This window comes from Microchirus variegatus (assembly GCF_963457635.1).
Source record: "Microchirus variegatus genome assembly, chromosome: 8".
Classification (NCBI taxonomy): Eukaryota; Metazoa; Chordata; class Actinopteri; order Pleuronectiformes; family Soleidae; genus Microchirus; species Microchirus variegatus.
This window is the reverse complement of record NC_139809.1, coordinates 3,752,091-3,764,902: the sequence shown is the minus strand read 5'-3', so window position 1 is coordinate 3,764,902 and position 12,812 is coordinate 3,752,091. Positions and strand designations below refer to the sequence as shown.

The 12,812-nt window shown below is 41.5% G+C and overlaps 1 protein-coding gene across 1 annotated transcript in view; it reads right to left on the bottom strand.

Moving 5' to 3' along the window:
- The window catches only part of megf11 (multiple EGF-like-domains 11), a gene marked incomplete at both ends in the record, with an annotated part of 60,533 nt that overhangs the window by 1,573 nt on the left and 46,148 nt on the right, over nucleotides 1-12,812 (bottom strand). The window contains 10 exons of the mRNA XM_083893471.1: nucleotides 1,485-1,529; nucleotides 2,627-2,690; nucleotides 2,793-2,974; nucleotides 3,639-3,875; nucleotides 3,959-4,087; nucleotides 4,222-4,350; nucleotides 4,991-5,119; nucleotides 5,703-5,831; nucleotides 8,431-8,565; nucleotides 10,043-10,189. Of these exons, the coding sequence (XP_083749597.1) occupies nucleotides 1,485-1,529; nucleotides 2,627-2,690; nucleotides 2,793-2,974; nucleotides 3,639-3,875; nucleotides 3,959-4,087; nucleotides 4,222-4,350; nucleotides 4,991-5,119; nucleotides 5,703-5,831; nucleotides 8,431-8,565; nucleotides 10,043-10,189 (1,326 nt within the window). The remainder of the gene's footprint in view (nucleotides 1-1,484; nucleotides 1,530-2,626; nucleotides 2,691-2,792; nucleotides 2,975-3,638; nucleotides 3,876-3,958; nucleotides 4,088-4,221; nucleotides 4,351-4,990; nucleotides 5,120-5,702; nucleotides 5,832-8,430; nucleotides 8,566-10,042; nucleotides 10,190-12,812) is intronic.

Here is a 12,812-nt window from a genome sequence, read left to right as displayed (position 1 = left end):
TGGTCCAAAATTTAAAAAAAAAAAATTGACCCAAAATTTGACAAAAACGTCATACTGTACTGTCATCCAAAATTTGAAAAAAAAAATTGATGCAAAATTCTTGGTCCAAAATTTGAAAAAAAAAATTGGACCCAAAATGTTTGGTCCAAAAATTTTGCATCAATTTTTTTTTCAAATTTTTGACCCAAAATTTGACAAAAACGTCATACTTTACTGTCATCCAAAATTTGAAAAAAAAAATTGAACCCAAAATGTTTTGTCCAAAATTTGAAAAAAAAATTTGACGCAAAATTTTTGGTCCAAAATTTGAAAAAAAAATTGGACCCAAAATGTTTGGTCCAAAATTTGAAAAAAAAAATTGACGCAAAATTTTTGGTCCAAAATTTGAAAAAAAAATTGGACCCAAAATGTTTGGTACAACATTTGACAAAAAATTGGACAAAAAAAATTGATGCAACATTTTTGGTCCAAAATTTGAAAAAAAAATTTGGACCCAAAATGTTTGGTCAAAAATTTGAAAAAAAAATTGATGCATCATTTTTGGTCCAAAATTTAAAAAAAAAATTGGACAAAAAAATGTTTGCTCCAAAATTTGACAAAAAAGTCATACTATATACTATGTCGTCCAAAATTGTTGACAAACAGAGTATAGCATGTTATAGCAACCTAAGGAAGTGATTTCAATGAAAACAAAGTGAGGACCGACCAAAATGTCCTCACTCCTCAGTATGGTGCAAGTACAAGAACACACACACACACACACACTCTGAGAACTCAAAGAAATGCCCATGTAAAGTTTCAGCAGTTAATTCTTCTCCTCAAAATCACCACTTAGATGCTGCAGCTTTAATTATATAGCTGCTCTATTCAATTCTGGACTCTCATATTATAACTAACATTTACACAGACAACCCCAGTTTGGCCTGGAGAATGGCAATAAAAAATAAAAAATCTTTCTTCATTCTGAAGCAGTTTTACTTCTTTTGTTTCTGACAGGTGACAAATGGTGGTCTGTAGTCATCAGAGTACAGAGGGGGGGAAAGAGAGGAAGGCTAATCCCATCCATAACAGTCTCATCAGTCTGATAAGAGGCCTCATTAGAAACCATAGCAAAGCTCCTTTAGACCCCAGGGTCTCTCAAATTCACCACCGACTGCAGGGTGGGAGACAAAATGATGTATCAGGCACAGAGCCATGGAGAGCAATTACCCTTGGAACAAAACTTCAGCCCACCATGATCTTGTCCAAAGTGCATTGAGCTTTCACATAAATCACGGCGAATATGAGGACATGGGATTTTGTGTCACAGAAATAGCAGCTTCACAGAGGAATAAAGGCCAAACTAATACATGGGGTGCTGGACATAAAAAGATTTGTAATATTGTTGCTGGTGAAGTCGAAAAAAGTATTCCTCGCAAAGTATTTGTCTACACACACACACACACACACACACACACACACAGTTTTTACAGTGAATTATTTACCTTTCCTCGCCCCTCGCTGCGTCTGCGTCTCCCCCTGTTGAACATCTACAACAAAATGTCAAATCATTAAAGTCAAACATCTTTTCTGAAACCTCTCAATGTGTGAACATTGACAGGAAACCTCTCATTAAAGTACCATTTACTATGCCTCTGTTCTTTTCTCTTTTTTTTTTTTCTTTTTGGAAGACTGTGAACTTACGTTTTTATTGAACGTTTTACTCGCTTGTGATCACAATCCCGCGAGGCTTACACGTTTATACTGTATAATCAATCGTGGGCTTTTGCCAAACAACCAAACACCGTGAATAGAAGACAAGTCTGTTTAAGGCTACATCGCTCTATTAGCCCAATACATCAGGATGAACTATGCACAACATTTGACATTATGATTGACGTGCTGTGTGCAGACATCTGACATAAAAGTGAAGCATGGCAAGGATTTTTAGATTTTTGAGTGCTACTTAATTAGTCAGAACACCAGCAACACAGATTTCTTTTTATTTGATTCATAAATCATTACATCATTGTTTTTGTCTATAAATAAAACAACAATTGACACGTATGCTATCACTGCAGTGTGCTTTACACTAGAGAGACACAAAAGACAAAGGCACCCAGATCTGTTCACTGACTCCATTATGGTGTGTTATGATGTGGTTTATTAACAACTACATACGAATGCTACATGGGTGGTGGGTGTTGTGAAAATACTGATGAGATATGAGCTATTATTAAGTCATTTTCACTGCCACACTTAATGTTCTATAATCCACAGACCAGGAGTGCACTGCTTGACCCAGTGTAAGCCATCACAGAAAAAATGTGCAACTGGGGGAAGTGAGAGAAAGACTAATGAGCTCACTCTGACCCCCTTTCACCCCCGCACCAGTGATTTCTCTGTCCCACCTGCATAACTTATCAAAAATCAGAGCAAAGGTTATATCTAACCAGAGACCCTTTGGTTCATCTTCATTCACAGCAGGGTAGTAGAGTCCCGCTTCATGCCAATATAAGGTCTGTAACAAATGACATGCTTTTCCACTTTGAAGTGACACAGAATCCCACACTGTTCACATGCAGTATGTATGTATGTGTGTGTGTGTGTGTGGTGAATCATGAAAAGAGACTATAAAAAAACCAACCTAAGTCGTTAAGGTTGCAGTAGGCTCTCCACTCTGAGCCGTTTCTGTTCTTCAGGGTGCTTGACTGCAAAAAAAAAGAAAAGCACAGCTCAGTGTTTCTTTATACTGTATAGTCGTGTGTTACAGGGACGTGTTTCGTGGAAATACAGAAGAAGAGTGATCGTACTTTGAGGATCAGTGTACCGTCCAGGTTGCTGGAGATGGTCGAGACGACGTTACACTGGGCCACCGTGTGGTAACTGGGGTTGGAGAAGCATTGGCCGCCGCCGCCGCCGCCGCTGCCGCTGCTGCTCTGGCTCTGATTGACCTCTGCAGGACTGGTCCTCATTGCTACCGTGCTGCCACACTCTGCAGGTTCAAAACAACACGTTCAGAGGATATGAGTTTAGAGGATTTATTTGAAGGTGCCATATGTAAGAATGTGGCCAAAAAAACGGTTACTACATGCACATTCTTTTAGGTTTCGTTTTCTGACGTAACTGGCGGCAACCCGTGGTTGCACGGCAGCTGAGACTCTACTGACTGCAGTGATTGGTAGGCGGCGGTAGGTGGCGCCACATGCCAAGACATGATTTCAAAACATAAACATGATTTGCAGTCTGCAAAATATTTTTTTTAATGCAAATATTTTGTCCGTACTGTTGTTGTTGGTGAGTTCAGTTTGTTATATGAACATTATTCCTGAGTCTCTGTGACATATTAGGAGGATTTTACGGCCAGTTGATTTAGATTTATTACATAATGCACCTTTAAACATGATAAGATAAAACGTATTGGCAGTAGCTGCAAAAAAGGACCAAAAAAAATACCAATCATTGTGATCAGAAGGTCACACTTTACCAAATCATGTTATTCTAGTCTGTTCTAACCAGTTTGTTCATCTTTACTCTGTATCTTTTCAACAATGCACTGAAATAAAAAGGGTATTTTAACATATAAAGTTTGTTTTTTTACACAGAATACATTAAATATATATTGAATTTGTGGATAAAGGTTTGTTAAAGTCTCTTACCGGAGAGGGAATAGTCAGTGTTAGTGATATGCATTGCCTGTGTGTAGGAGACACTGGGCTGGATCTCGTGACCTTTGTCCCTCTGCCTCTGTCTGTACCACACAAACAGACTGAGCATGGCCATGATGATGAGCAGGAGGAAGATGATGCCCATGACGGCCCCGGCCGACAGGCGCTCCGACCCTCGTGCGGGGCTGATCTTGGTGTACGGGTTCAGCTCCTCCATCATCAGAGCTGCTAAAGGGAAAACACAGAGTGCGGGTTGTTTTAACGCTGTGTACTACATAATACACTGGAGAGCGTTGATGATATTATTGTACCTTGATCGCAACGAATGCCTTTATAGCCGGGGCTGCAGTAGCATGTTCCGGTCACATAGTCACAGGTGGCATTATTCAAGCACTCACACAGCTGCTGGCAACCATATCCAAATGTACCAGCAGGACACTCTGCATGGGAGAGAGGCACATGACTAAATTAAAGCACTAAGAGTGTGTGAGCCAAAGTGTTTATGCAACACACACACACACACACACATATGCACACACAAAGGGTAATTTAACATGTGCTGCGTCGACTCAACTCTGCTCACAGCTCGTCCCAATGAAGCCAGTTCGGCAAGCACACTGGCCACTGATGTGGTCACAGTCTGCTCCGTTTTGGCAGCGGCAGACCTCCGAACAATCTCTGCCATAGAAACCTGAAGGACAGCCTGAGACAGGGAGGTAGAAAATGTCGGGGCGGGAGGGAGGGAGGGAGGGAGGGCGGATAAAACAAAGAGAAGGGGAGACAATGTAAAGAATCAAGGTCATATCGCTAAGGAACAGGGAAATCAATATCGTTCAAAGTCTCTGCAGCATACTCAATAAAGGACAATGACAATTAATGGAAATGAAACATTTCCTTCTTCAGCAGAAAACGCATGTATGCCGTTACCACAGAGGTGGAGACAAAAGAACAAGACAACTAGATATAACTGGATATAGATGTGAGAGAAAGAAAAAGACAACAAATGAGATTTCTATGTCCAACAGCAGAAAACATTATTCCACACAAAAAAAAAGACTGAATAAACCCTTAGGGTGATAAATAATGGAATTCATATTAGTGGAATGATGTTGATGATCTGCATTAGTCTTTTGCTGAATGACTGGAATGCATAATAAGAAAAACCATGAAGTGACCATTAGTTTTGTTGTGATGGTTCTCTAAAAAAAAACTTGGAAATTAAAACTTAATAATATATGTATAATATATATAAATATATATATATGTGTATATATCGAGAGCAGTTCTGTTATACGGCCAGTAGGTGACAGTGTGTGTCTGCTAACTGCATGTGAGCGACTCACGCTGTGTACAGTAGAGTCCAGTCCAGCCTGGGCTGCACCTGCACTCGCCATCGTATGCACTGCACTGGGCGCCGTTATGACAATTACATGAGTTGAGACAATCGGGGCCCCAGTGTCCAGAGGGGCAGGCTGCAAATTTAAGCTCATGGTCACAATGTCACATACAACTCTGCGTCCACATTTTGTAGGAAATGCCTAGATAATCTCTACATAATGTATTAGCAATATTGGCCCAAAATACTTTGTACAAATACTTACAGAAAAACCAGCGTTTTTGTTTCTCTGCCAACAAACCCATTATTTGTGTCGAGAAATCAGTGAACCGCACAGTAAATTACTGGTAATGTAAGCGTCTTTCTGATTCTGAAGTTATTTTTACGCAAAGTAGTGCAATGCAATCATACACACATACGCACACACTCACTCACACACACGCATCAATTTCCCACATCATGGCAGCTCATGATCTGCTAATGATCTTTGGCCCACAGTGCTGTAAATCAAAGAGCATAATGCATTACGACAATCATTTAAGCAAGCTGTGTTTCACATCAGCGGGGATCGAGGGGAGACGTTGGGAGTGTGAAGGGTCGTGAAAATTGATCATGTGTCCAGAGGTAAGTGTGAGGGAGAAATTAGGAGTGGAGACAGACTACGAGATCGGGGGGAAATTAAAGAAACGGAGCAGTGGAAGGAAATAAGCGATATATACCCTGAGAGCAGTCCTCTCCTATCCAACCGGGGAAACATTGACAGGAGCCGTCGATGGGGTTGCATGTGCCATTGTTGGTGCAGAGGCAGATCTCGGCACAGGCCCTGCCATACCTGCCACTCGGACACACTGGAACACATAAAACACACACACGTTTCACCCACAAGCCTGCTCTCCAAGTAGAACTGGATAACGTTACGACAACAAAGTGTACGAGTAAACATGTTCCTCTAATGGATGAGGCTGTTCTGTTTGAGTGGACGTGAAGTGATCTGTTTAGACAAACAGAGGATTTGATCACTACCTCCGCTGGCACAACTGCCCCATTTACAGTCACTGGAGTGGAATGAATGATGTGCCTCCGAAATAGACCGTGTACACAGACCACTGTATACATTTTTTATGAAATTAATATTTCAATGCTCTCGAGCACTATTTAATAAAAGATGTCACTTTCAGAATGAGACCTCCATTGTGTTTTCTTGTTGGACTGTGGGACTAATTGAACCGAGGTGTATCTAAGCACCAGGATCAGGGAGCTGCAGTGACAGCAGATACATCAAAGGCCTCATAGAGAGAAAATAGCCCAGTGTTGGAAATATCAGATAAGGTGGCTGGCTGTAAAAGAGATGGGTCTAACTCATTTTCATCTGGAGTGATTTTAATGATTACATTTCAACTGGCTTTCCCCCCCCCCCCCCTCTTCTTGAGAGCTCTTTCAAGCTTCTTCAAGCAGGTTGTCATTAGGCCACGAGGTTGCCTCTCCCGTACGGCTGCTTCTGGGGATTCAAACCTCAACACGCGGGGATCGCTTCATTAAGGCTGAGAGATTGTGTGCCGGACACAGGAACGTGTGACGATGCCAACGGGGATCAACAAGGGGACACTGTGCATGTTTTTGGCCACCTTTGTCCCTCGTGACTAAACGCCTGCTCACCAGTAATTACACTGCAGACAAATTAGAACCAGCTCTCATTACTACTTCCTGTTTCCTGCGCTTCAGCTAACCTATTAAACTTTTATTTGTAAGACACTGCTCAAAGCCATAAAAGAGAATTCAAACGTTCCCCATTGCCTATCTGTAATTTATAGAGATGTATGTATGTATATTATAAGATGATTGAGTATATTTCGTTTTCCCCCTCTTTTCTTTTTATGCTTCACATTTTTTTCCGTTGAACTTTTAACATTTTAACACAGACGTACAACGAGTATCTACATCATTAAAGGAAAGATATTACTTTTTATAGGAAACATTTTTCATATCCTGTGTTGGCTTAGAAAAACAGTTGTGATAAAAATTATTTATAACTCAAGTGTAGGAACAACAACAGCAACGCAAAGGCAATTCAACGAGATAGTTTTGCCTGGCTGCCTTGAAATCAAAATGTAACCAGGAGAACACCAGAAGTGCTCGGTCTTTGTCTCCGTATGCTGTAAAAGTGAAACATTTTTACATGCACCGTTCATTGCACACTCAGGAAGGGGTGCAACAAAAAAAAAAGAAAACAAAAAAGAATTTACTTGATGTATCCTTCATTTAAAAAAAGTGTCTCTCAGCAATATTCAGGCTTATGTTGATGGCGAACTATTGCTTTCTTCTTGGTCTGGGTTGCACTGATAATAGAAATTATTCAAAGTTTTAAGGCTGAGATGACAGTGGGAGAAGGAGCAGGTTGTACGTTGATCTTATTAGAGCCAGTAAGAAGAGCAGGGACTATCAATTTTGGTCATCCATCTTTGACATAATATCAGGCTCCCTGGGAAGACCAGTTGCACCATGCCCTCTGGTTGGGTTATTTGGGGTGGTACCTGATCATCTGGGTCTAACTAGGGCACAATCAAACAATGTTGCTTTCCTAACGCTCCTGGCCAGGCGACTGATTTTGACCAAATGGAAAGACAGTAAACCACCAACATTTACTCATTGGCTCAAGGATGTCCTTCACTTCCTCAAACTTGAGAACATTAGATATTCTTTGAAAGGGTCAAGGAAAACCTACAATAAAACATGGGGACCTTTCCTAGAATATATCAAGGTACGCACCACGCTCACCTTAGAATAGGCCGAGAATAAGCATGCTCCACAGCACAAGGTTACTAGTAGTCATAGTTATAACAGCCTCTAATGAATGGCAAACTTCTCATGTACATTTCTTTTCATTGTGGGTATTTTTATTTTTTTATTTTGTTTTTTAATTATTATTATTTTGATATGTATACATGTATGTATATGTGTATATATATAATATATATATATATATATATATATATATGTATATTTATTTATTTTATATGTCCATGGGTTTTGTTGTCGTTTTCTTTTCTTGTGGCTGGTTTTGATTTTGTAATTGTATGTTTATCAGATGTAAAAAAACGTCCCAGATATGCACAAGATGTAAAGTCCAAATTGCACTGAAATGAAAAGAATGTTCAAAAAAAAAGAAGAGCAGGGACTATACTGTATGTGTGTACTCAAAAAGTTTAATTTCTCATGTTACTGAGGCGCAGAACATCAAACTGTATTGTTACCTACACATTGTTCTATGTTGTTATAATTAATGCAGTTGTATTGACAATATAAATATATATATTTTTAATTATTTCATGATGAAACCAGCTGCCAAGACATTTTCAGACATACGCTCCACTTAATATTCTGTCTTAAACTTCAGAGTGAATTAATTTAAGACTTTGGTGAAACGGCAGCTAAAGGTCGGTCACTTACCTTGATTGCACAGAGAACCGGAGAAACCGGACAGGCACTCGCAGTGGCCTGTGATGTGATGGCAGGGCCCCGTGCTGTGGACACACTGCGGACACGACTGGCTGCAGCGGTGGCCGTAGAAGCCTGGAGAGCAGCCTGCGGCCGGTACAGCGCGGCAGGAGAAAGGAAACGCGTCAATAAATGTTGACGTATACGACGTACAACGACAGGAGAGATCAGGATAGAAGCAGTCGTACGCCTCCAATGACCAGTACAGTCTCATATCACACTATTTTTCTTCCCAAACATGTCGTCTTTATTCCTCCTTATAAACCGTGTTAAGATTTGAATTTGTATTTTGTTAGTACCAAACACATTGGCTCAATGATGGTGAGATATTGTGTTCACTAAATGAAACAGATTTTTTTTGTAAGCTAACAGTGACCTTGACGTTTAATCGCCAAAATCAAAAGTCTAATTTAACGTCCCTGTACCAAATTTGACAAAAAAAAAAAATTCCATTGAGGTGTTGCTGCTGCTGAGATATTGTAGCTCAACTCTGACCATCACAATCTGAACATGTGAGACAGGGACAGATGGGTGCACGGATGGACACCCAAAAAACATGATGTCTCTGGCAGCCATGGAAGCATAATAATCATGGCTGGAAGAATTTGAGCAGAAAAGACAGAGAGAGGGAGAGAGAGAAAGAGCAAAGGAGAGGAAAGGAAAATCAGTCAGTGTATTAATCACTCTTATTTCATCTGCCAGAGATGGAATAGTAAGATATTACATTTTATGTAATATCTTGAGAGTGGCTCTATAAATACCAGAAACAGATAAACACACAACTGTGTATTAATAACGTGGATTTAATTGAAATAATGCAAACTATTATTCTATTCTACTGCTCTAAGGCATTATACAGATAATTGCGCAGAGGTTTTACAGGAGTCTTAATTGTGCAACCATGATAAGAAGCTGTAATTGTTATTAAAAACATATTTTCATTCCAGGATAGTTATATTCGTGCTTTCGCACAGTGATGTTTCAAAAGCATCGAGTGTAAATGTAAATTATCAGTGTGTAAATGTTTCAGTTTAAACAGCCAAACTGTGGCTGCGCGGATAGAATAACCCGTGTTGATGCCGAATATGGACACACACACACAATCGCAGTCACATCACAGGATTGTGACTGTGAATTTCACTCCCAATCAGCGAGCGCATCGCTCGAGTGCAGCTTCAGACCGACCTCATTCAGAAAGCAGAGATGGTGCTTCCAGTGAGCGCGAACCTCTGATGAGGCTTGGGTGAAGACTGTGAATCTCCCACTGAGAGTTGGTAATTGAGGACAGGGTAGGGGGGTTGTGTGTGTGTGTGTGTGTGTCGTAAAGGCCACTGTTATTAAGTTATGGCACTGATGAAGGGTTTACACTCGAGCAGTTGGGCGCAACAACCGAGTGCTTCTCCTCAGCTGGCTCAACCTTCAAACAAGTTCCTCCAAGATCAAAGCAAGGTCAGCTCTCTGATGGAGCTGTATGTTACTGTAGCACCTTCGGTTTCACTCCATCGTTTTCGGATAGACCCCGACAGAAAGGAGGTTGCCTTGATATAGTAAAAAGGAGGCTCACTTCTTTTGCAGGAGGTCCCTCTGTATCCAGGCGCACACACACACGTGCCGTCCTCCGGAGAGCAGGATCCTCCGTTCTGACAGGAGCAGGTGAACGAACAGTTGGGTCCCCAGAAGCCTTGTGGGCACACGTTGTCACAATGGATTCCTGCAGACACATTACAATGATAATTATTCAGCGAACGCACACTAAGTAGGGAAGTCTGGTGTGTTGAAATATATTAAACAGTTATAAGAACAACACACCATCAAAGCACAGCATCTACACTGTCTGATCACAGCAGATCTGTGGAGAGTTCTACATCCAGCATGGATCGTTGATTGATTTTAGTCCTGGATGAAGAATTTGTAGTTCGGTGTGTGTTTTATTTATTATTTTTTTAGTTCAGCCCACCCGCTCAGACTCCTGTTCCTTTTTTCCCGATGTATTTTATTTTTTGATCTGACTGAGGCTCCCTGCCAGTGCACTGTGTTGATTAAGAGGGTTGAGTCTCCAGAGAGGCCAGGCTTGTCTCCCATTCTCTTTCAGCAGAGCCGGGGTAGCGCACAGTGCCGAAGGGAAGTACTCAGGCTACAAGCACACAGTCTGGATGTGTCATTGCGTGTTTGGCATAACTCCAACCAACAAATGCAAAACACTGCATCAACACACAGCTCCCACCATGCACATGGATGCATTAGCACATTCATCAGAGCAACACATTTTCTCCCAGCCATAACCTTCCCTTCGAAAGACGATGGTGCAAAATGACATGTACTATACTGTGCTACATAGGTTCATAGAATAAAGTACATACAAACGCTGCAAACACAGACAATAGCACACACACACACATGCACGTAGTCACACACTCCAACACAACGCGTTCGCACTCAGCAACCTTTCATGCATCCGCCCTTAGTTCGAAGCCTCATTTGATATTTCCTTTGAATGAGGATATCTGAGAATGGTGAGGTCATTAAAGCAGCATTAGTGCAAGTACCTTTGAGTTAAACCTGGACTAAACTCTAGGGACTAATGTTGTACAGTAACTAGAGCGCCTTAGGGCTCGGATGAAGGTGTAACTGAGAGGAAATGTTGCCGCTGATGAGGAAGGGGCATGGTTGCAGTGATTTAGTTAGAAAGCCAGCCGTGGACTTCAAAAGGAGGGCAAGGCTTGTGCATGCGTGTTTGAGGTTCTGCTAGACCAGGCAGAAAAAAAAAAAAAGACTGCCTTTTCTGTCAGAAAATGAATACGGACAGAGCATCACACTTTTCAGTCTAATGGTGACAAACAGAGGGGCTTTGGATGCCTAGTGAGGAAGAAGAAGAAAGAGTTAGAGAAGCCAGAAACTGAAGTCTCTTCAAAGGAGGCTTTTCGCTGAGAAGTGCCAATGTTCCTATTATCCACTTTGTAGAGAGTGAGCAGGGCAGTGCAAACCTCTTTCTTCGTCTTTAACTCACTCTCTCATTTCATGTAAACACACACACACACACATACACATACACATCACCTGCTCTCATATGTCATATGAACTATACTCTCTTCAGAAATAAAAGGTTGAGACCTACTTAATATGGACTAGCACCAAGCCCCTGCATCAAGTGGTTACTCGGTTTAACATCTCCGTTGGCTGGCTGATGTCAGACTTACAACAATCTAGCAACAACTTAAAGGGTCTCAGACTGCTCAGCCTCTTACCCGCACACATTCCTAGAGTCCTAGACTTCTTGACAGTCTATGCAAACCACACACTACAACAAAAACCAAGTTGACGGCAAAGTAGGATATCGTACCAACTCTGGGGCTATAGTGTGTGCAGTGATGATTACAGCCCAAAACAAACAAACTAAACAAACAAAAAAAACTCTGTGTTTCTATAAATGGCGTTTTTATTCAATCTCTGACTTAGTCCTGTGACAAATCCCACATCTCCTCTCTCTAGGTGCCCCTTCCTTCAGAGAGAATACTGACAAGCCTTGATGATTCAAATATGTATGTGTTTGTCTGGCCCACTGGGTTGCGCACTGCCCCCAGCCCTGCACCCTGGTGACTCAATTAAGGCAGGCAGATGGTCCCGACCTGTGCAGGATTCAGAGCATGAGAGCCCCGTTTTGCCAGAACTGCTCTTGCAGATAATAAAACCCACATTGTTTCCCAGAATAAATGCCCTAAGCTCAGGAGGCTGGAAGGAAGGGGCTCCCGAGATCTCACAGGCTTGACCTTTCCTACTGAATCTATTCCTTCCCTGACTGCACCTCTCCACCAGGCTCAGAGACCAGGCCATTACCTAAACTCCCTGTATTTGACATTCAGATGTGACGACACATTTTTCAGCATAATGATCCTTTCACCCTTGCTGTGACATTCACACTTTTCTGCCACCTGCTCCTTCCCTGTAAGCAAGTGTTTGAAATGGCAAGCGACAAAGAGCAACATATGTTCACATAAAACTAAACATGTGGATGTGGAGTAGGGTCATAGATCAAATAGAGGGCCCAAAAGTGAATCTCATATTCAAGGACTCATATTATAGCCTATTTAACCTAGTTCCCTGGTGTCCTAATGAACATGTCTGTGACACGTTTTGGTCAAAATACATTAAAGATGAAGCATCACAGCAGTTCAATCACTCTGCCAAAACAGCCCTGTTCAGAACGCTCGGTTTTGAGTCGCTTTAAATGCAAATGAGGCACAGGAAACTACGTCAGTATCACTGAGGAGCCGGCAACTAGCAGCAGTTAGCATTTGGAAAAGCCATCATTTGCCGATTCTAGCCGGCACATTGCC